We start from the raw sequence: 21,583 nt of genomic DNA on the forward strand, positions 1-21,583 counted from the left end.
AGGAGTGCTCTCTAGTGGAGAGAAATAAGCATTGCTGCAACACACCACATAGATACAGTAGGTCTGATCAGTCAATCTCAAGTCAGAAACTTTGACTGATTCATGTGCACTTTATTTTTTATTACAGTACAGTACTGTGGTCATGTAAAGCATTGCAAGTAGCTACAGTGGTGCTAGAGTGATATTAGAGAATATATTATCATGACAAAAGTATTTAATAGAAATAACTTATAATATTTGTATTTACTGCACTGATGCTTTGTTATTTCTACAGTAAAATGCTTCTTTTTCAACAAAAGTTTTTAAAATGGACAACAAAAGATAAGAATATATTAAAACATTCTCGTTGTTTTAGTGTAACAAGAAATAAGAATTAAAGGAACTGAAAACAAAACGATGAAACAAGACGCAAACAATAAGTCTTCATCCTCTTTAGGCTTTCTGCCACAAACATGAATATTGTTTTTTTGCTTATCATACAGCGGTGTTAATGCAGAAACATCTTTTTATGGTAATAGCATTGCAGAGCAGCAGTTTTTTTATGATGTGTTGTTATTTTTTGTAGTATTTCTTAAATTCTACTTGAAAATATGTAATTAACTCAAGGTGACCTTTGTGCACCTGCCATTTCATAAAAGTATTTGAGATGAAAATCTGTTGTGTCAAAATGTTGTTGTTGCACCTCAGCAGATGCATTTTTAAGGTTACTTGAGCTAACTTCATATTTTAATCCCTGAAGAGCACATTTAATGCACTTCCACAAAAATGTTTTTCTCTAGCTTGTATTTTATTTTATGCATATGTTAAAGCAGTGAGTTTAAAGTTTAAACTGACAACAGCTGACTACCTTAAACCATTCTAATAAGCATGGGTAAAATCATTTGCATCGGCTTTATAGAAGCTTTTCGCATAGTAATTTGTTTTTTGTCTGTGCCAGATTGAGATAGTAACCAGCATGCATGTTGGGTAATATCGTGTCTACATCAACAGGGCAGTATTAGCAGTGAGAAGACCTGGATGATTTGTGGAGCATTTGTTTGACTGTAACCGACTCTAGACCAGTGATTCCCAGTCGTCAATAATAACCCTGTGTTTTGAACCCACTCTTGAGGAAACTGTGTTCGAGACGATCACACATCATGTGCAGTAAACCGTACACAATCTAGCGCTGTGGTCACTTGTGTCTGGTTCGCACTTGAAGCAGCGTGGGTGTCTGCTCCATGATCCGCAGTAAAAGATTATCGATGTAGTCCTCCAGGTCTCGAACTTGTGACTTTACCTTTTTCAGCTCGGCCTCACATTTCACCAGTTGAGCCCCCTGCTGCTCGGAGGCCACCTGCTGCTTTTGCATGTCCATCTCCTGCTGCAGCAGCAGGGAGATCAGTTCCATGTTGGTCAGGTGCATGTACTGAGCAGAGTTGTCTACAGTCACTTCCTACGAGAGAGGAGATAGGAACAGAGGAGATACAGTCTTTATGCTAAGCTAAGCTAATCATGTGCAATAATCCCATTTCTCAAAACCTAAAACTGTTCCTTCAAATGAAAAATGTGATCTGCATGACTGCGAACATATTAAATACCTCACTCTGCTGGAAAGTAAAACAGGAACATTTTCAGTCGCAGGTGGTAAAACTGAAGTGAGTCACAGGAAACAATGAAGTCATCACAGCAGTTATGCTCACGCAGTGTAGTTATTAACACCATGTGCAATGCTGGTGTTAATAAATGCTCATGGAGGCATTAAATAGGCTGTGGACCTAATGGCTTTCTGTGATTTAGTGTGACATCTTAATAAGTTAATTCTTCTGCTGTTTGCACACAGTGAGACTCACACAGCGTTATGGGTAACTTTTGAGATTTGACTGTGATTTTTTTGAATCCTATTTGCCACTGTTAAAAGGTGATATAATGAACGGCAACGGTAACTTTCTAAGCTCAGTCTAAATTATGTCAAAATATAATGTAACCAGAAATTACATATAGTAGTTAAAATTAAGGTACCTGAGGACATAAGTTACAAACAGGTATGAATGTTGTGTTATTTAACCCCAAAACCAAGTAATACTGTCGTGAGTAGTAGCACTGTGATTTTATTATTTATTATTTATTATTTGTTCACTGAAGGTTCAAACTCCATCAGAATCCAGAAACCTCAATAATTACAGAAATGTGCAATAAAAAAACCTTCAAAAACAAAAATAGTTCATATTATCGTAACAAGCAGATAAAGGTAATAAACAATTCTGTACAATTCTTTTTTTTTAGGTTAGACTGATGGTGGCCGGACCTAGAAACTCCTTCCTCCCTTCATTTTCACTTATCCAGCCTTATCACCTCATTCTTTGACGTCCTGTTACAGAAACAGTCCAAAGTGTTACAGAATAAGACTAGAAATATAATTTTAGGACCTGAAAACTGTTATCTGGGCCAAAAAAAGTATGTCACACTGGAGAGGAGTAATGGGATCAGCATTTCTCTCCCCAGTGTTGGAAGTAACATCAGTCTAACAGGGAGCTGGTGGGTAGCAGCTGCACACTCTCATGATTTTTTTTCTTTCTTTCTTTTGTTGGACTGTTCATGTCAATTCATATCCCTATCACAATCCTAGACCCCTAACTAATATTACTCACAACATTTCCGTGAAGGGCAAAGAACTATTTATCTACATGGAAGGTTACACAGGTTTTGTGAAGGACTAGTGTTGTGTGTTTTGTTTCATAGTACCTGACTCCTGTCGGCTTCAGCTACGACCTGGTGGGTGGTGCGTCCAGGGTGGATTGTTGACTTGAGCTTCTCCAGAACCGAACGACCGTCCTTCTTCTCTGATTGGCTGGAGGTTAATGGCTTCACTGGATGAGGTCTGCAAAGTAAAGGGGTCAGCACTCACATTTCAACATGGATATTTTAAATGTTTGCTGTGAGTGCAGAACTGTTTCTTAATGACTCATCATGTATGGTCACATGTTAGCAAATTACTGTATTATTTCAGTTCATTGGGCAGTTTTATTTGAACAGCAGACATATTTCTAGAAAAAGCTCAACATATTGAGCTTTTCCTGGAAACAGTAATTCCTGCAGGAAACATTTAAATACCATCCTCCACTCTTTCAGAATTCAAAACTGAAGCTGTATCGGTCAAATTTCAACAAGAAATTTGCTAAAATGCAAGTGCAATGACTCACTTGCTACTGGAGGATGAAATCATCTTGGGGGGGGGGGCACAAGGTTCACTTTACAACAACAGCAAGGGAATGTTTAGAAAAAGGAAATTAGAATAAAACTAGAAGCTACTTTGTGATCACAGAAGGAAAACAGGTGGGTTGCTGGGATAACTGTATTTCTATTTTAAATGTAAAGTTTTCTCTCCGGTATCTGCTGTAAACATAGTATAAACAAAAAGATCTAGCATGAGTACATGAAATATTTGCTTCCTCGGAATGAACCCAGATGTACCCCTAGAAATTTTAGGTTCCCTGAACAGCTGTGACACAATAAATATCTATAATTCCTGGCGTGTCCAGTCTGGCTCTGAATCATTTAATCCTCTCCATCCCCAGTGGTGCTCCTGACTGCCCTCTACTCATTCTTTTGTATATATCATATGTACAGGGCTCACTTTTTACTGGCCTTGTTTTCCTGGGAAGCCATGAATCTAAATCTAAGAGTCTAGTTAAATTACACACTAACTTAGACCCTGACCATGATGACTGGATATATGTTTAACTTTCATTCGCAGGTGGCCACAAAAGCAGCAAGTAGCCAAGTTTGGGTGGAACAATGTGTAAGAAAACAACAAATTACAGCAGCCAACAGGAAACTGAAACATGTGATGAAGAACATAAATGTGAAGCAAAGCCAAGAACAGTGCACAGCAGTTGTCATCCAACCACTTTGGATGAAAAGGCAGAACGTATAAATACATAAATGCATTCAACACCAAAGAAGCCAGGCCGACAGTAAACAAAGCAACCAGAGCAACAAAATAAGAAAATACCATTTACTGTACATGTTTTATAGTGTGTTTGGAAATCTTGTCTGTTACTCCAAGTTACCACAGCTTGTAAATGCCTACATAAGTAATAACCTAGTGTGAGGATTCTCACCTGCTCTCCTGATGGGGCAGGTTGCTAGCTGGCTGTGTCTCCTCAGGCAAAAGTGAGTGCCGTGCATCGACCAGGGGCTGGTCAGTGGTGGAGGTGGTAGAGTAGGAGGAGGTGTACGGGGCCACAACCAGAGTAGTGCTGGCTCCAGCACTGGGCCCCATGCTTGAGGGATGTATGGAGGGGCAACAGACAGGGGTAGGGTGGAGCTCAGCCTGAGCAAAGGGGATGGAGGGAGAAGAGGGTTCAGGCTCTTGCAAAGATTGCTCAATCTTTGACTTTGAAGGGGTTCTCGAGTTTGGTGCTACTTTTGCGTGAAGGTCTTCAAAACTGATCTCAGAGGGTTTTCCTGTTACACAATTTTCCGTGAAGAGAGACAAGGTGTCGTCTTTTGGAGATATTTGTGATGTTGTATTGGTGCTAACTGTCTGTTTGTCTAATGTCAGTGAGGAAGTAAGAGCTGTTTTAGTGGGCTGATAAGACAATGGTCCCTCACCGACATCTGAAATGTTTTGAACCAGAGACAGCAACTGTTCAAACTCTTTGTCTCCACTTTTGCTCTGGCTGCTTGGACTGCCACGGCTGTTCTGTCGGGACAATCCCTTTGGTCTAAAACGTGCACTAACCACTCCAGAAAACGACTCTGTCTGCTTAAGCGTGGCCAGCTCAGCTTGTGGATTCCCATTGTCATCAAAGTCCTTTTGTGTCTTTTTAAAATCATTGTCACCTCTCGTTTTATCTTCTCTGGATTCAGTTTCAAGATCAGATGAATTAGATGCTTGAATTTGTGACGACAACGCAGCAATCTCTCTGCTGTTTACCCTGGAGTGACCACGTAGTGCCACGTTAGTCATCTCACAGCGACAGTCTTGGCAACTTGGAGACACTTTGCACAGTTTATTGGAAGAAGTGTTTATTTCAAATGAAGAGTTTGTCTCAGGTATGTAGGTGTCCTTTAAAGTGAACATGTCCTCAGGTGTGGTCTCCTCGTGGTAAACAGCTGTCAGTGAATCTTCTGTGGGTTGTGGGTAAATCTCACCTAAACTGTTGATGCCTTTGAGAGTATCAACTATCTCTGATTGAGAGGAGCCATCAGAATCAATAAAACTAAAGTCTAAATTATTCACATTCATGTTCAGGTCTCCTAAGGTTAGTGAGAAAGACACGTTATTGTTGATGCATATGGTTTCAGTTGGATTAGACTCTACTGTCTCCTCTACTGGACCAGAAGTACTATCTAGTACCTTGACATCTGGGTTAGGTGCAGTAGTAGTTGACATGTTCAAAAGGTCTGTAACAGATATCTCACTATCAAGAAGCATTTTAGGTCCTGAGTTCTTAAATGTGATGTTATTTCCAGCAGCTTCCTTAGTGGTCAGTGACAAATGATGATTGTTTACTTTGGGTTGTGCGTAGTTTCCTCGACACATGCGTCCATACAAGTCTTGCTCATACAACATCCCTCCCCAGCAGTCAGTTTCATCTTCCAAAGGTTCATATTTGAACTTTTTCAGCTTTTCTTCTGAGATGAATCCTGGTGACGTGGTGACGTTTGTGTACGGCTGGGAGTGGACACTGAGGGAGTCGGAGGTCTCGCTGCTCGCGTGAGGGTCTGGGGATATACTGTTTCTTTTGCATTCGCCCTCTCTTCCACGTTGTAATGAGGCCACACCGGTCTGTGAGAGGAGGTAGGCTTCTTTATGGACAGCGAGTTCTTGTCCTCTGTGCAGCCAGCCATCGGAGTAAATCTCATTCACTGGAGTTCTCAAAAATCTCCTTGGAGGCAAAGGTGGCGGCTGCTCTTCACATGTTTGCAGCTCTTGTGCATGATTACCGGTACTGCTATTAACTGGATTACTATGTCTATGAGATGAAGTTGGACTGGTTCTCAGCCGTTTCTGAGGAAGACTCCCTTTAGGTGAGTTGAGCCTGCTAGAGGCAAAAGCATCAAAACAATCGTCCCACTCTCCTGCACTCTCTGACATGGAGCGAGGGGCTGCGTGGTTAGGGGAGTTAGATGCAGCTGCTCTCGGTAATAATGCAGGGAGAGATATCTGTCTAGCTACTGGCCTGGGGCGCTCCCGTTTTATGGAAGCCATATTTATAGCATTAATATTGTGAGCCGGGCTGGGTGTGTTGGGCTGTGAGGGCAAAGTGGTGTAATGAAAGGGGGACGAGCCAGAAGGGGAACAAGGCGCGAAAGGAGGGGACCTCTGCGACTCTTCGGCTATGAGCTCCTCAAAGAAGGGGTTGCACTGCATACGTGGAAGGAAAGGGTTAGAGGGGGAGATGGGAGTCGAGGAGGGAGAGGGATTGGACTGATTGCAGTCATCAGGTGAGACATGACTGGAAGGGGAGGCAGGGGGAGAGGAGCACTGAGGGGGGATAGGGGAGCGAGGAGGGAGGGGAGGGGGTACATCTGAGCTGCTTTCTACCTTAGGAGAAACTTCCAGCCTGTGGAGGAAAATAGGGCACAATAGTCCTCTTAGTTAATGATGTGCCAGGTTACCAAATGGCGAACATCTTTCTTAAACAAACACAAAAGACAACTAATACACTAGCTGACATTCCACAACAAAGTGTTTTGCTCAGCTAACTTCAGTCTTTAAACAACAGTAGATATAAAATTGGCCAAATGATAGATTTATGGAAACAGTAACATAAATTAAATAAATAAAATTAAAAAAAGCAAAGCACATTTGCAAAATAATCAAGCAAAAAAAAAAAAATTATGCATTATAGCCATTCAAGACCATCTGCGCTGGCAGTTATTCTGTTGGGTGAGCTCATATCAACATGGAATGATTTTCTTCACGTCTTTTTGCAAGAGCATTTTTCTAAACCACAGTGATGTTGCATCTTTCATCGAGAAACGCAGACACACGCTGCTGAAGAGAATGGAAATGCTGGAGTGCAATTTGTGGAAAGTATGGCATGAGGTGATGATACAGCATGGTCGTAAAATGGAGAAAACTATGAACTAAATCAATTCCATTTTCAAATGAGCAGGGAGGAGAGCAAACACTGAACTCAGGACACCCAACTGAACACAGGCCTCCCATGTGCCTGTTATTGTGCCTGGATACAAGATACATACATCAAACAGCGTGGAGCCCAGAGGCGAGCCTGTAAACGACCCTGACTCACCTCGGCTTGTTCTGGGAGTCACCAGAGCCAAACCAGCCTCTGAGCCTCCCCTCAGATGCTGAAGCAGCCTGGTTCAGGTCCGACTTAGCTGGGAGAGAATCACTCCTCCCACCAGAGAATAACGTCTTTCTTAGCTTCTTCCCTTTTTCAGGAGACTCAGCAGCAGCGGAGACGATTGGCATCGCTGCCTGCATGGGGCAACCCCCTGTCTCAGCTTGCGGAATTGAAAGAGACGATGCCTGAGCTTCCTTTTCTTCATCCTTTTCCTCTTTCTTCATCTTGTCAAAGGACCAGCGGCGGCCCTCGGTAAAGGAACCTTTGTCCTCGCTTCTCTTGGTGAGGTTCTGCAGGGAACGAGAGAGGGGGGAACACTTCTCCAGCAGGACCAGCTTGGATGGGAGGGCTCCTGAGCTCCTTGGAGTCGATGGCTCAGAGTCGTAGACATGGCTTCCATTTATACACAGGGAAGACTTGGACTGAGTCATGGTCTGGCCCTTGAGAGACTCCACTGCAAGATTTGTTCGAGGGAAGGCTGTTGTGATCTTGCTAGCTTCATCGCTGAAAGCTCGCTTGTGTGTGAGAACCTTTGTGGTGTGCTGGCTGGTGAGCACTGTTGGAAAGAAGGAAGAACATTATAACCCTTATATAGTGTCATTGGTCACAATAACCAAACCAGTAACCAACAAACATTATTGATCCCAATCAAAAATGTTTGTTAGGTTATGCGTTTATGTTTAACAATACTAAATAATATAGTATTGGTCTATACACTGTTATCATATTTTAAAATTTTAAGCACTTATTTTAAGCAGCCTCAAAGCAGCCTGGTATTGGCCTCAAAATCCAGAATTTTCCAGGGAGTACAGTGCTAATAAGGACTTTTTGTCAGTGTTTTCATCAGAAAACTGTTTAACGCAGTTCATACACTGCCTTGATCCTAGAGCAGCTTGTCTTGTCATCAGTTCATTTACGATATTTTCTGTGTGAAATAGCACCTCTGCTCTTTCTTTAACTTCAGCGCTCCATAAAACTGAAGGTGGTCTTCAGCTGCAGTGCATGACCCTCTTCAGCCATAAAACACTGTGGGAAACTCTGATTTATTGTTGGGCCATTCCGACAGTCACCAGCCCTTTTTTCATACACATATAAATGATTTCAAAGATTACCTTTTTTAGCTAAATCCGTCTCTCCATAGTGGGTGTCCACTTTCACTTTGCTTGTGTAGATGGGGGAGCTGGGAGGGTCTGACAGCAGGTCCAGATTGGGTGGAGGGCCGGGGTTATCACTGGCCATGGAAGACATACTACTCTCTGAGGCCAGCGACGAGCACGACCTGGTGTCAGACGACTTGCGCAGCCTTCCCTTGAAGAAATCTTTCATCTTGCTCTTCTTTTCCTCTGCTATCTCCACATCTCGAGACTCTACCACCCCACCGCCCCCCTCACCAAACGGCTGCCCTAGGGACCCGGACAGGGCGGCGTAGCGGCCTGGCACGATGGCTGAGGAAGACTCCACATCCCCCCTCTTCCTCCCTGTGACGCGATCCTTGAGCTTGCCGAAAGCAGAGCGAGGTTTGTCCTTCATGGTGAGGTCGAACATACTGGCTGTCATGTTGTTGCGGGTGAACTGGACTGTCACCTGAAGTTCACCGCGTTCCTTCTCCTTTCGTCCTGCCTTGGAGTTGAGCTTGAACCATCTGGAGAAACAAGAGAGAAGAGACAATCTTATATCACTTCCTTAAATAAATACATTACTTTGGCAGGATATCTGAAGTGTGCTGCTATTTGTTTAAAACTCAAAGCAGAGGTCGCATGTGTAATCTGGCCATTCACTGGAACAAAACTTACAACAACAAAAAACACTGATTTCCTTTTGGCAATGCTCCCCACATATTACATAATCTGGAAATACTGCTGAGGAATTGTACTTGGAAATATTGTTGAAAACAAACTGTTTTACAAGCCTCAGAGCAGGAAATCACAACCCGAATTCCTGAAAGTCCACCCACCTACACCTGGTGCATGTGTGCGCTGTGTAAGACATGAACAATACAAGGAGTCAACCAGTGAAATCCTGCCTCCTGAGTCCTTTGAGTGGACCAGAGAAAGTGTTCTGGAGCCAAAACTAACAGCAGGAATTCAGTGTGAGTTTCACCCAGCGTTGAGAGAGAGAGAGGGCGGAGAGGCCACAATTAAAGCCAGATGTGTTGTATCGCTTTACTATGCTCTGCTCTTCAGTGTTTATGGTGGAAAGGTTTCACATATTACTGGTGAGTCCTGTTACGTCACCTGTGGCATATTTGAGGTCTTCAAAGACTCAAAGTAAGTTAAATTAGATAAGAGTCAGAGCCACATTTTCAAGATGCACTAACACAGGAAACAAAAGAGCTTATTCTTACAGTCTGTAGCTCAGTCACATGTAGTGATACTCAGTTTAATTCAACTGTTTGAAGAGTTTTAAGAGGCATTCATAACATTCAATGAGCTAAATAAGACACAGACCGAGTAGGGATGGCTTCTAACGCCCATGCAGTTAAATTTGAGGCCTACTGATTGTCAGGAGGTTCTATTTTATCTGAATGAGAAGTTATTGATGTGGTAACTAAATCATAAATAAAAATGATTCTGAATATTTACTATTTACATTTACTGCAAGAATTTTGAGGAATTCTGATCTTGCATGACCAGCATTTTTGCCGTGATTTCCTACCTCCCTGCCGTTTTTCAAAGCTGAATCTAATGGGCCACCGGTGGCACAGACCACATCCCTGTACTATTTATATCTGAGCTAGGATACCAAGTATGGGTTTCTATCTCACTTTCAGAAGCCACAGCCAAATGCAGGAGCGTGGAGAGGGATAATATTCACTGGTTCAGATGTTTTTGAGATAATAAGACGGAAAGGTAAGGAAGGGCATGGTGTGCTGCAAAAAGTTCTATCAATAGATGTTAAACATACATCTAGTGCAGTACCAGTAATATTAGCTACCATAAAGAATGAGTTCAATAATAAGTATCAGTGTTAGGTGCATGGTTGGAAATCGTGCATAAAGATGGAGGCTTTGTGGATAAAGTCATGAGATGCAGTTTCCACTGTGGAAACTGCATCTCATCTTGTTGATTTGCAGTGCATTGTGGGGGCTGCTGCTGCTGGAGTAGCACAGTAAAGGATTTCAGTCTGGAGGCCCAGAATTTAATGAGCCTTTTATGCATTTAGTGTTCAGGCACTGGCAGTTTATTTAACCGTGTGTCACGCTGATCCAAAACACTACCACATCTGTACATTCTTTCTTGTGGGAAGTGACCACTGAGCCCAGCCAGTCAGCTACAGCTGCTGTATTTTGTTTTTTTTTTACATGTAGCACATGGTTGATAATTACAGTGGGCTGTGAGGAGATGGTCAGAGAAGGATCAGCTGCATGAGGTAAAAAGGTTGAGAGGAGAAAACTCTCATCAAAATACTGAATTTCTTCAACATTTTGCAGAGAGTTTTCTGCATCTTTTGAATGAACAAGTACATGAAAATCTGCATTTCATGCTCCTGTAAAGTTTACTAAATAACACAACCCTGGTCTGACATAAAAACATGACACATCACTTTTTTTTTAATCACGTGTGAGCAGGAAACTGACAAACTACGTGCTCTGTCATGCAGGCTCGGTTAAAATACAAACACAACCTACTCATCTCTTGGACACATCCCCTCCTGAAATATCTTATCAAGAGGAATGATGGTTTGACCGAGAAACACGTCCAGTCCGATGAGCACCCGATGCATGACCGTGAGGACCAGGTCCCCGCTCCCCGGGGGGTAGGCGCTCCGGCCGCCGTCCTCCAGGATCCCAGGGAGCAGCTCGAAGCAGCATTCCTCGTTCCACTCGGGCACCTCCGCCTTCTCCACCAGCCCGGTGGTGTACTTCTCCTTCCCCACCTGAATGATGGTGTAGAGGTAGCGGCTGCCGTGCTTGCCCTTGGTTCGCAGTCCTCTTGCGCGGAGGACGGTGACATTCACATGAGTGGGCACCCATCGCTGATCATCGTCCAGATCTATCAGTGACATCATGTTTGCACCGGTTCACAGGGGCGCAGTGGCTGCCAGTGTGTCCGTAAATACGCGCAGTTTCACTCAGTCGCCTGTCGTATCGCTTGGTTGGGAGCTCATCCCCCTTCACGTTGCGCCAGAGTTTCCGTTCTGCGCAACAATACCTCTGCAGAATATCTCCAAAGTCTGCCGAGCCTCTGAGGGTTTACCCGAGGTCAGTTTCCAGACAGCAGACTGGGCCTGTGCTCAGCTTGGAGCTCCGCATGCCATTCTCTAAATTCAATCAGTGGAAACCTAGTTAGGCGAGCCGCGTGCAGAAATCATCCCAAAGTCCACGCTCCGTACACGTCTCATCAGCTAGTTTACTGTCCGAAATCTGCTCAATGTGTTCACGGCCCGCCCTCCTCCACAACAGCAGGCCCGCATCCAGTGAGAGAGATGCCGCAGAATTAAAGAGAAACACCCAACCAGACCTTCAGCAGACCCACCGGCACATGCACACGGTGCGGTGCTGTGGCGTACTGTCGGTGGACACCGGACACGCATGCAGCAGCCTGTCCTTGTCGCAAGCAGCAGAAAACGATGCGGTCTCTGAACTTTCTGGGCTCAACCTTCCGTGATAAATAAAATATTTTCCAGCTCATCCTGCTAATACTTTGACTTCGTGGACTACAGCATTTGCCAGTTTTCCAGTCTCCTATACTTCTTTAACGAAACCCTGCATGCAGTGACGGTGCAAGGAAAACTTTTTTTTAAAGCCAAGGCTGTGACATAATAAAGGACTTTTGGACAAATTGAATAATTTAACTAATTTACATCGTTTTTTATTTGAATAATTTTATTCTTTTAAGGCCGATTAGTCATTTGCAATCCACAGTTTTATTACAAACACATTTTGGTGTATTCGTTTTTTTTTTTTTTTCGTGCACAGGCGCATAAACGGAAACTACAGTAAATCTATTGATACTGGCTGAGAACAGCTTTTAGTGATGGACTACATCAGGTTACTGTCATTCTTGCAACTCCAATGCCATCTGGTGGAAATCAGTGACAATTCAGAATGAGAAGAAAGCACAAAAGCGAGCAACTGCTACACTGGCTGCAACCAACAGATACTGAAGCTTTTCAAGTGGAGGTGCTGTGGTCACATCTTCTTATTTCCTTCTAAACTAATACAACAAATCAGCCAACATCTGATTTCCTGAGATCTGTCAGTCTGGCAAACCATTTGCAGTATTTTTGACTTTACATGAAATATTTCCAGTTTATGCTACTTGCTCATCTGCTCCACTACATTTAGCTGACAGCTGGAGTCACCGGTTACTGTGCAGATTAGGACATATAATCAGTTAATAAAATCTGATGCAGCCCTACAGATTGAACTATCCAACAGAGTATAAAATTGTTAAATTGATTTAAACCTCCATGAGCTATGGCATTAATATGGAGCTTGCTGTACGTGTGAATACACCAGCACTGATTGTACCTTTACTGAGTGAACTTTCGACTGTAGGATTTTTATTTAATGACACACAAATACAACTGGATTATAAATAAACACGACTCTCACTTAAAACCGATCTAACTTAGGGATAGATCGGGATAGCTCCAACTTTGAGGATAGATAGATAGATTTGTGATCCATTAACGTACGTTTCCAGCTTCAGTGCTTGTTTTATTTATTATAAATAGAAAAAGAAAAAACAACAGAAATCTATTATATCTGTAAAAATCCGACTGATGTTTCACAGTGTTGATAACAGCCACTTTGAGGGTAAAGGAGTAAATACAAATAAACGCTCACATTCAGAACAGCAACACAACGACAGAATCCAACTGTTGTAAGGTTTCTGTGGCACTTTTCTACTTGGCTTTTTAAAGAGAGACGTGGTATTTCAAGAACACCTCACACAATAACTGTACTTTATAATACACATTTACACAGCACTGTCGACGTGGCAAACTGACCTAATAAATCTGGTACATTCAAACGTAGAAAACAAAGTCAAAGAATAAAAATGCTTGAATTCTGCTCAAGGACTTCTCACTGTAGAGCAGCTTTTGCCACAATGAGACACTTAAAAGTGCAAATAAGAGCTTCAGAAAGAAAGAAGTGCTCGATCTTTTCCACTCGGATCAACAAATTATTGTTTAGAAGTGGATATTTTCTGTCATTATCAAGAAACTTTGAAGCTTTGTAACTCAAGGTTGAGACAGAAACAACCCATGCTACATGATTTCTGACACACACAGCTTTAACACTTTATGCTGTGGAGGTTTTGTAACAGGTTTAAGGCATAATTATATGGCAGCTGCCTTTAACCAAAAAAACGTAACATCTGTCCATCCCGACACAAAAAGCCTTCTTAGAGTGCTTAGAGAGGGGAGTGTTTGTAAAATACAGTATTATTTAATTCTGCTGAGACAGACGTCACAGTTGTATTCCTACAAGCCTGTTTGTATCGGGATGTATAAAATCATCTATGACAAATACAGCAAAAAAAAAAGAAATGCTGTTATTTTAATTAAAAAAAAAGAAAGTCTATTTTGCATTTCCTAGTTTTCAAGTTTTTTTCCTTCAAATCTGTGTCTTATTAATTAGAAGATGTTCATTAGATATAACAAATATAAGCATTATATCACTGCCACATCACTTTGCCTTTCCAGATGTGAGCCCGTTATTAAACGTTTGTTTGAGGTTGTACTGAAAAGCATTAGCCAGGTTTTAAAACTTTGAATATAATGCTAAAGGTGTCTGTTGTGCCTAATTTTATATTGTAGTTGCTCTGCAATATAGCACACGTTTTGTTTTAGTTGCATATCCTGAAATCTGCTGTAGGAAGTTCAAAACTTCTTTCAGCCCACAGGAAGCTACATTTGAGCGCACTGGAGAGATTTTCTTTTTAAAAACATTTTTCTTTTAAAGTAATAAACATGGCTCAAAATAAGACAAAATGGGGATGCAAAGTGCAAGACGTAAAAAAAAACATGACTTTTTCAGAGGCACTCCTGTAGAAGGGCTGCAAGTAAAGGTGCTTCATCAATGACACACAATTCTACGTAAAGTTAGTAAGTAAGTAAGTTAAATGCTACTTACCATGATGTAGGTAATGGAGGGTGAAATGTCAGTGATGGATCTGACAAGTCTCTCACTTGGGCAACATTCGCACAATCAACTTCCTGATGACCTTACAATATGCATGTGAAAAAATTAAACAGCCTGTGGGTACAAAACAACCTCCCTGTGGTAACTCCATCCCAAAATAAACTAAACAAAATAAATAAAAATAATATTCCACTGATAGTGACACAACTGCTCAAAACATAAAACCATAAAAAAGCAGCAAATGGAAGACTAAAATTGTTTGTTAAATTTAAAATGCACCTTAATAGTTTTGACTAAACAAAATTTTAGGTATAAAAATGGCAAAAAGCTACAAAACTCTTTGACAGGAGGACAGTAGTTATATTCTGTATGATAAACTCTGGAATGTTTTCTTCACTGTGTAAAGTGACAGGATAAGGTCAGTGTTTTGGGATATGTTGTTGTACAGCTACATTTCAGGTATTTGTCTTCAATTTCACCTGTAACTTCAATCTGACTGGCCGTTCTGGCACCCTTTTAAGTACAGTTCGTCCTGCGACAGATGTCCGTCAAAGCTGTCCATATAGAGGCTGCTGGTGCTGCTGCCGCTGCTGCTGAGGAACGTACCGACGGCCCGGCCCTGGCGAGCGTGACCTACGGCGTCGCTGAACACTTTGTTGATTTGCTCCTCTGAGGGCATCCACCAGTCTGGGTTTGAGGCACAGTGCATCCGGATGAACTCTGACAGGGAGATTTTGAATCAAAAAAGGATTAAAAAAAATATTTTTTTAATGACTGGAAATTTAATTAAAAAAAGAGTTATAGAGAATATGATCAGTTATAACTGAAGTCAGGTGAACACAAACTGGATATGTATCAGATCTTAGAGCACGTATTAAGAAAACTCATGTCCATTTTCAAATTTGAATATTTTTGTTTCCAGGCTGTTCAGAAAATCTGATGTGATCTCAAATATGTTTGCCTGGAGAACATTATCTCAGTTTCATCTAGATATGAGCTCATAAATAAAGAGCACTAACACGACGCTGGTACTGCTTTATTTGCTCCAAGACTGAAGCATAATGCGAACACTCTTCTAAATCAGCAGACTTTGTACCTCTGAGGCAGCTGACTTTGACGGGGTTGAGCGGTCGTCTCTCCAGGCCCGGCTCCCCTGAGTGGACTGAACGCTTCCTTTTGCCCAAACCACAGGAGAACTTCAGCTCGTCTGTGGTGAAGACGTAGCGTATTAGGTAGCGCAGCAGCCGTCGGCCATCTTTCTTGGAGGAGTTCACAGCTTCGTCCCACTGCTTATTAGTGATGAAAAGAGGATAGTTCTCCAGGAGCTGTTTACTGCCCTACAAGGAGGACGAATATATACAGTAAGAAATGGTCAAAGGGACTTCATGTATGTCCATGGTCTTACTGCAACATGGTTTTATCTACTTATTTGAATTGCTAATGCAGCTATTTAGTTATATGCCAAAGGTGACGTCATTGTTTAAAGTTCTGTCATCTTTGAAACTGACTTTTAACCTTTTCGATGTTGTATATTTTTACTAATATAATGCGTGACTGTTCTTTCAGGGTGTGCTGTACATCATCTAGTGACAGTTTCACCAATGTGTCACCACTTTCTGTTGCTTTCACAGGCAAAAAATAAACAAATGTACATGAAAACCTTTATTTTCTAAAGGACAAAACCTAAATTGCAATAGGCTTAAATAAAAACACCAACCTCAAAGACCGTTTGCTGTTCTTCTTCCTGTAGAGAAACATATTTTCACACCACTTACTTACACAATTAACACCATGAAGAACCTCCCATTGCAGGATGGATCTTCTCTGATATTTTTACACTTTAACATATGCTAATGATAACACATACTTGAAGGATGTAAAGGGACCTGTTTCCTCACCTCTGTGAGGTGCTCCTCTGGCATCGGCTGGACCAGCTGATTGTGAAACTCAAGAACAGTCTTGAAGTAGTCAAGAACATTTTGACAGGGAACTGTACAAAAAACACAAGCTAATGTAACCAGCCATACAAACACACTGTCAGAATGTCCTGCAGGCAAAGAGACGACACATCTGGTGTGTAATTAAACAATAATAATTCTGCATTATTTTCTTCCCTCCTTAAAAGACCATTTTGACTCTAATGTCTGGTAATTTTGAGACCAATTTGAGAAACTGCACCGATAAGTATTTAATGTGCAGTTACAAAATGAGCAGTTTTAGCACAGATTAGGTTAGTGTGACACCGGGGAGCAGAAAAGTTAACAAAAATTGGTGTTATTAAGACTGTTGGTTCAAAATCTGTGATGCATTTAAATAGCATGTGGCTTTCTGAAATTAATAACACACAAACCCCTGAAGGATGAGCCTGGTCGTACATGTTTGCACAACCCCAGGTCGGAAATTTAGAACAATATGTGATATTGTGCAAGTATATAGTATGGAGATGTTTTATGTAATTCACGAAGATACTAACAAGGTCTGGGTGTAATACACATTTGAAAAACTATTTTTGCCTTGATAAACAGATGGGTGACAAATTAATGGAATAAAATGTAAACTCATGTGCAGCTCCCACTTGAAAGTTTTGAATCAAAACCCTGCAAAGTCTTCGCTTTCACTACTCCACCTGGGATGTTCTCCAGCTTGTTGCGGAGCTCCTCGTTCTCCTGCTGCAAAGACAAAACCTCCTGCTCCAACTCCAGGCAGCGTGGACAGCAGCTCTCCTCCTCCTCTTCCTCCTCAGGCAGCGTGGACGACGGGTGGCCGTAAGACTCGGACGGAGTCGGTGAGCCCCAGCCTCCCAGGTTGTGTCTTTGAGGAGACACACCAGAACCGGGCTCCGCCGACGGACACTGCTCATCCTCCAAACCTGCAGCCAGATGTTGCTGCTGCTGCTGCTGCGGCTGCTGCTGAGGCCCTGAGAGGAGATAGTTCTGTAGGGAGTCCGTGAAGATACGGAGAACGGCAGAGGTCTGTTGTTGGTTCAAATGGCTTTGTTGAGCCTCCTCTTCTGGGTCTGTGGTGGAAGAGCTTTCTTCAGATTTGGACTTCCCCAGTGAGGAGCAATGGAGCCCCTGAGTGTCTTCCAGTTTGATGTTAGAGGTGAAGGAAGAGGAGGAAGGCTCCAGGAGACGGCCGTTGTTGAGGAGGCTGAGGACTCGGCTACACTGCTGGGCAAAGGCATCCAAGATGAGACGGTTTTCTGCGGCAAAGAGGAGAAATCTAGAGGTTAGAGCTGGTGACAGAGACAGTAACATGGCATATTTTATGAGTTTATCATGTGTTTTTTACTGCAAAACCTAAATCTATAAAGTAACTCCAGCTCATGAATAAACACAGAGGATTAAAAAGTTTTAGATTTCCCTTTGTAATGTAGGGAAGTAGAAAGTAGCAGAAGATGAAACTACTCAATATTACTGTATTTGAGTCAATATACTCAGTTACTCTCCACCTCTGCTGAAACATAATGAGGTCTCCTGAAGAAAAGCAGCACACTGATTCACGGTGATGGAAACAATATGAGTGATTTTGTGTTTTATGCTTCACTAGTTTTGTTTCTTTCTGTTTCCTCTCTCCTTCTTTTTCTCTGAGTCTCATTGAGGCAAGGCTTCCCATTACAGTAGCATACAGTAGGCTCCTCTGTCTCTACAAATGTCAGCTTGATTACGCCGATTTATGCGGACGTCCATAAACTCTAAAGTCACGGTGTCTGCTGTGACCAAACCCAGCTGCGCAAAGAAAATCAGCACAGAGCTATTGTCCAGAAACACGCCTCAGAGTATAGTTTCCCTGGCAGTCAAGGCACGTCTCAATGAGATGATCTCACACATACCTCCATGTAATGATTATGAGTCCACCGGCCTCACACAAACAACCACACGCACACACACACACAAATATACACACACAGACAAAATGAGTTCTAGACGGCCACTGCTGCGTTGTCACTCGCTCAGACGTGTCTATCAGCCTGGCGCAGATGTGTCGCATTTATTAATATGCGTGCTGTCTCTGTTTACCCGTTGAGATGTGTCTGATATCATTCGCCTTCACCCTGCTACCCCCCCCCACCCCAACCACCCACCACCACGCCCCCCTACCCCCACCCTCCCCTCTTCTCTCACCAGTTCTGTGGCACTGTGAGCTGAGAGCCTCATAAAATTTCATTAAAAACAACACGCTCGGCAGAGGCAAATTTATGAGCCCCATTTATTTTAATCACAACTCTTTGGGAAAGGCTTTTCAATGCAATTTGTGTTATTGTGTGCTGAACTGATTGCTGAGTCCCTGGGTCTCCAGTGCTTCTCTTCATGAGAAGGACATCAAGTTTTTGTTGTTTTTTTTCTTTCAGATGTGACATTAAGTTGCTCCCATTGTGCAGATAAAAGCACTCTGATGTGTCATTATCAGTAGGAATACATGGCACGTTTAGCTGGGATTGGATGGTACATCTTGTGTAATGTGAGCAGATTCGTTATGGCAGGGAAAATATGGTTTTGTGTGATTATTCCATGAGTGAAATCAGGACCATGTGAACGCCAGAATGGATGCAAACAATGGGCCATCATCACAGAAACCTGAGGTTAATACTTACAAGGAATCAGGGTGGCTAGCACAGACTGAGGTGGGTTAAATATATATGATACTCATGCCCACATTCACCAATTCATATCTAGGTGAGTTAATAAAGGGCTACTGTGCAACCTGAGCTCACACTGAACACTTGATTGCCTGTAAAGCAACAATAACCAGCAGCAAATTGAGCCTCTGCTGCCAGCAGTGATAAAGAGATTAATATCTGATTAGAGGATGAGATGTCTAATGTTTAATTTCATAACTGCCAGGATTGGGTTCATTGCTTTCATCTTAATGTTGGTTCCCATGGACCCGCCCTCCACACGGGGAACACATTTCTTGCTGTGCCTGTACAGCCCTCTAATGAACAGCAGCTGAGTAGAAAAATGAGCAGGGAACAATGTGTTTCAACAGGAGGCTGTGAGGGCCCTTCTCTCTCTCACTCACTCACACACACACACACACACACACACACACACACACACACACACACACACACACACACACACACACACACACAAATACACACAAGTAAACACAATCACACACACTCTTGGACAGACAATTACCCAATGTAATTTTTAGCACATGCACACTGGAGATTCAATCATGACTGCTCTCATTACAGCAGCAAATCAATCACTGCTGACAGGAAGGAAAAGAAGGAGAAATGGAACAAAAACATGAAGCTCAGGTGATGTAGAGCAAACAAAAGAGATGCTGGCTTTTTAATTAGATGTTGTTGTTTGATATTGTGCTTTCCATTCAAATTTATTGACTCTGTAGAGGCTTCATGTTCAAACCTGGGCTACAAAACCCAAAATACACACCAGAATCAGCACAAAGTGAAGACTTGTGGATCATAAAAGTCTCCATATCCCAAATCTTGAATAAAAAAATACAATGAGAGAAGAAGCAGACCTCTAGATATGACCAGGAGTCACTCTTTTCACTCACTCTTAACAAGTTTGAAACCCACCTGAGCTGATACCGTAGGTGCAGTCTGGAGAGAATCTGGGCTCCGCTCCGGTGCTGCTGGCGCGCCGCTGCTGGGTACCGAGAGATGCTGCCGCCGCCACGCTGCCCGCTGCCACTGAGGTGGATGTCGGGACCCTGCTGCTGGGCCTGCTCTCACAAGGGAAACGATGCTGTTGCTGCTGAAGCGTCGGGTGATGCTGCTGGCTGCTGCTGATAGCGACGCTGGTTTGGTGGAGCGGCTGCAGACGCTGGTGCTGCTGGTGGTGATGGTGCGGCTGGAAAGGATGAGGCTGCTCGGGATGAAAAGTGAAGTGATGTCCGTCGCCAAACACAGGAACCTCGACCACAGTGGACCTGTCAAAGCGCGACTTGCCCGCCGACCGCTTGCTCTGGAAGGTTTTCAGGGTGCTGTACGGACCCCGTTGTTGTCGGCACATCTTCGGGGCGCAGGGCCCTCCATCTGCGGGCTGCATCTCTCCCTCCATCCCGGACAGGTGTCACAGCGCGGCGGACGGCAGCGGGTCGGTATTGTAGCGTGCTGGTGTGACAGGCAGCTGAAGAGTGGGAGATCTGATCCGTCACTGTCTGGCTCGGTTTCCCTCATACACAGTGTGTGAAGGGTGGGCTAATTTACTGACAAGCCGCCGCTCCAATCCCCACTCGGGAGCGCCGATACTGAGACTCCTCCAGAGGGAAATACAGGCGGGACTTGTGCGCCGCTGCCTGCCTCCTTTGTAGCCCACATCCATACAGAGAACAACGGGGCGCTATAGCAGTTGAACAATCTGACTGAATGAAGAAGAAAAAAAATAAAAAAAATCCTACAACTGAAAAGGCAGAGGCCATTTTGCTACTGAGCTCAACGCATCAATAGAGCGACATGAGCGCAAATGAAAGGCTTCAATCCACATCCCAACATCAGGAGCTTAAAGAGGGGATATATCAATAAATATTATTTTTAATTGCTTTAAATGTTTGAGAAATCCTTATAGCGAGAATAAAATATAATAAAATCAGCTTAGATTGTTTAAAGGACATTTTTGCCCGTTTACCTGTCACATAGCCTGAAAATTAAGCTTTTATTAACAGGATAAAAGCTAAAATTAGTTTTAATCTTCATGAAAATGGTCAAAAAGCCCACTGTCTATCATTTCAGCCACAGCTTACCTTATGTCTGAAATCCACTGCCAAAGGTAGGTAACATCTGCCCATCTGCCCAGCTGCCCACAGGCTTAAAAGTTTGCAGCGCCACATGGGGGCGCCACATCAGTAGGCTACAAACAGGGGGCCCCAGAGACGGAGGAATGGAAAGACCTGCTGCTGATTAACATAAATCTCTGGGTTTTTTCCTCCTTGTCAGCAGCTCAGACAGGTCGGTCGTTTTCGCTCCTGTGTAATATCAAAACACACGCAAGTGCTCGGTCAATATTTTTTTCCAGGCACCAAACTGAACATGACTGCAAACCTATAATAAAAGTTATACTGGCTGGATAGGTAAATACAAATATTGTCAAGACAAAAAGAAAGAATTACAAAAATATTGGCTTAGTTTTATTTATTATAGACTATTTCGATATGTTTGCTTAGCTAACACCACGTGTTCCACATCCTGTGTTCTTGCTTGAACAAGACACAG

At 42.8% G+C, this 21,583-nt stretch overlaps 2 protein-coding genes across 2 annotated transcripts; both read right to left on the reverse strand.

Moving 5' to 3' along the window:
• Positions 1–101: 101 nt before the first annotated feature.
• Positions 102–12,047, reverse strand: LOC121188978 (rab11 family-interacting protein 1). Its single transcript, XM_041048948.1, has 6 exons — positions 10,930–12,047; positions 8,414–8,943; positions 7,248–7,857; positions 4,104–6,554; positions 2,725–2,860; positions 102–1,435 (listed from the first exon to the last, which is right to left on the reverse strand). The coding sequence occupies exons 1-6, from the start codon at positions 11,307–11,309 to the stop codon at positions 1,175–1,177; spliced, it is 4,368 nt and encodes a 1,455-aa protein (XP_040904882.1). The 5' UTR covers positions 11,310–12,047; the 3' UTR covers positions 102–1,174.
• A 2,834-nt stretch (positions 12,048–14,881) lies between these two features.
• LOC121188651 (BEN domain-containing protein 4) lies at positions 14,882–20,432 on the reverse strand. The gene is made up of 6 exons (XM_041048486.1): positions 19,949–20,432; positions 17,021–17,596; positions 16,293–16,384; positions 16,112–16,138; positions 15,491–15,731; positions 14,882–15,114 (listed from the first exon to the last, which is right to left on the reverse strand). Exons 1-6 carry the CDS (start codon positions 20,430–20,432, stop codon positions 14,882–14,884), a joined length of 1,653 nt encoding a protein of 550 aa, XP_040904420.1.
• Between the last annotated feature and the right edge of the window lie 1,151 nt (positions 20,433–21,583).

The sequence above is a fragment of the Toxotes jaculatrix genome, chromosome 10 (assembly GCF_017976425.1).
Source record: "Toxotes jaculatrix isolate fToxJac2 chromosome 10, fToxJac2.pri, whole genome shotgun sequence".
NCBI lineage: Eukaryota > Metazoa > Chordata > Actinopteri > Toxotidae > Toxotes > Toxotes jaculatrix.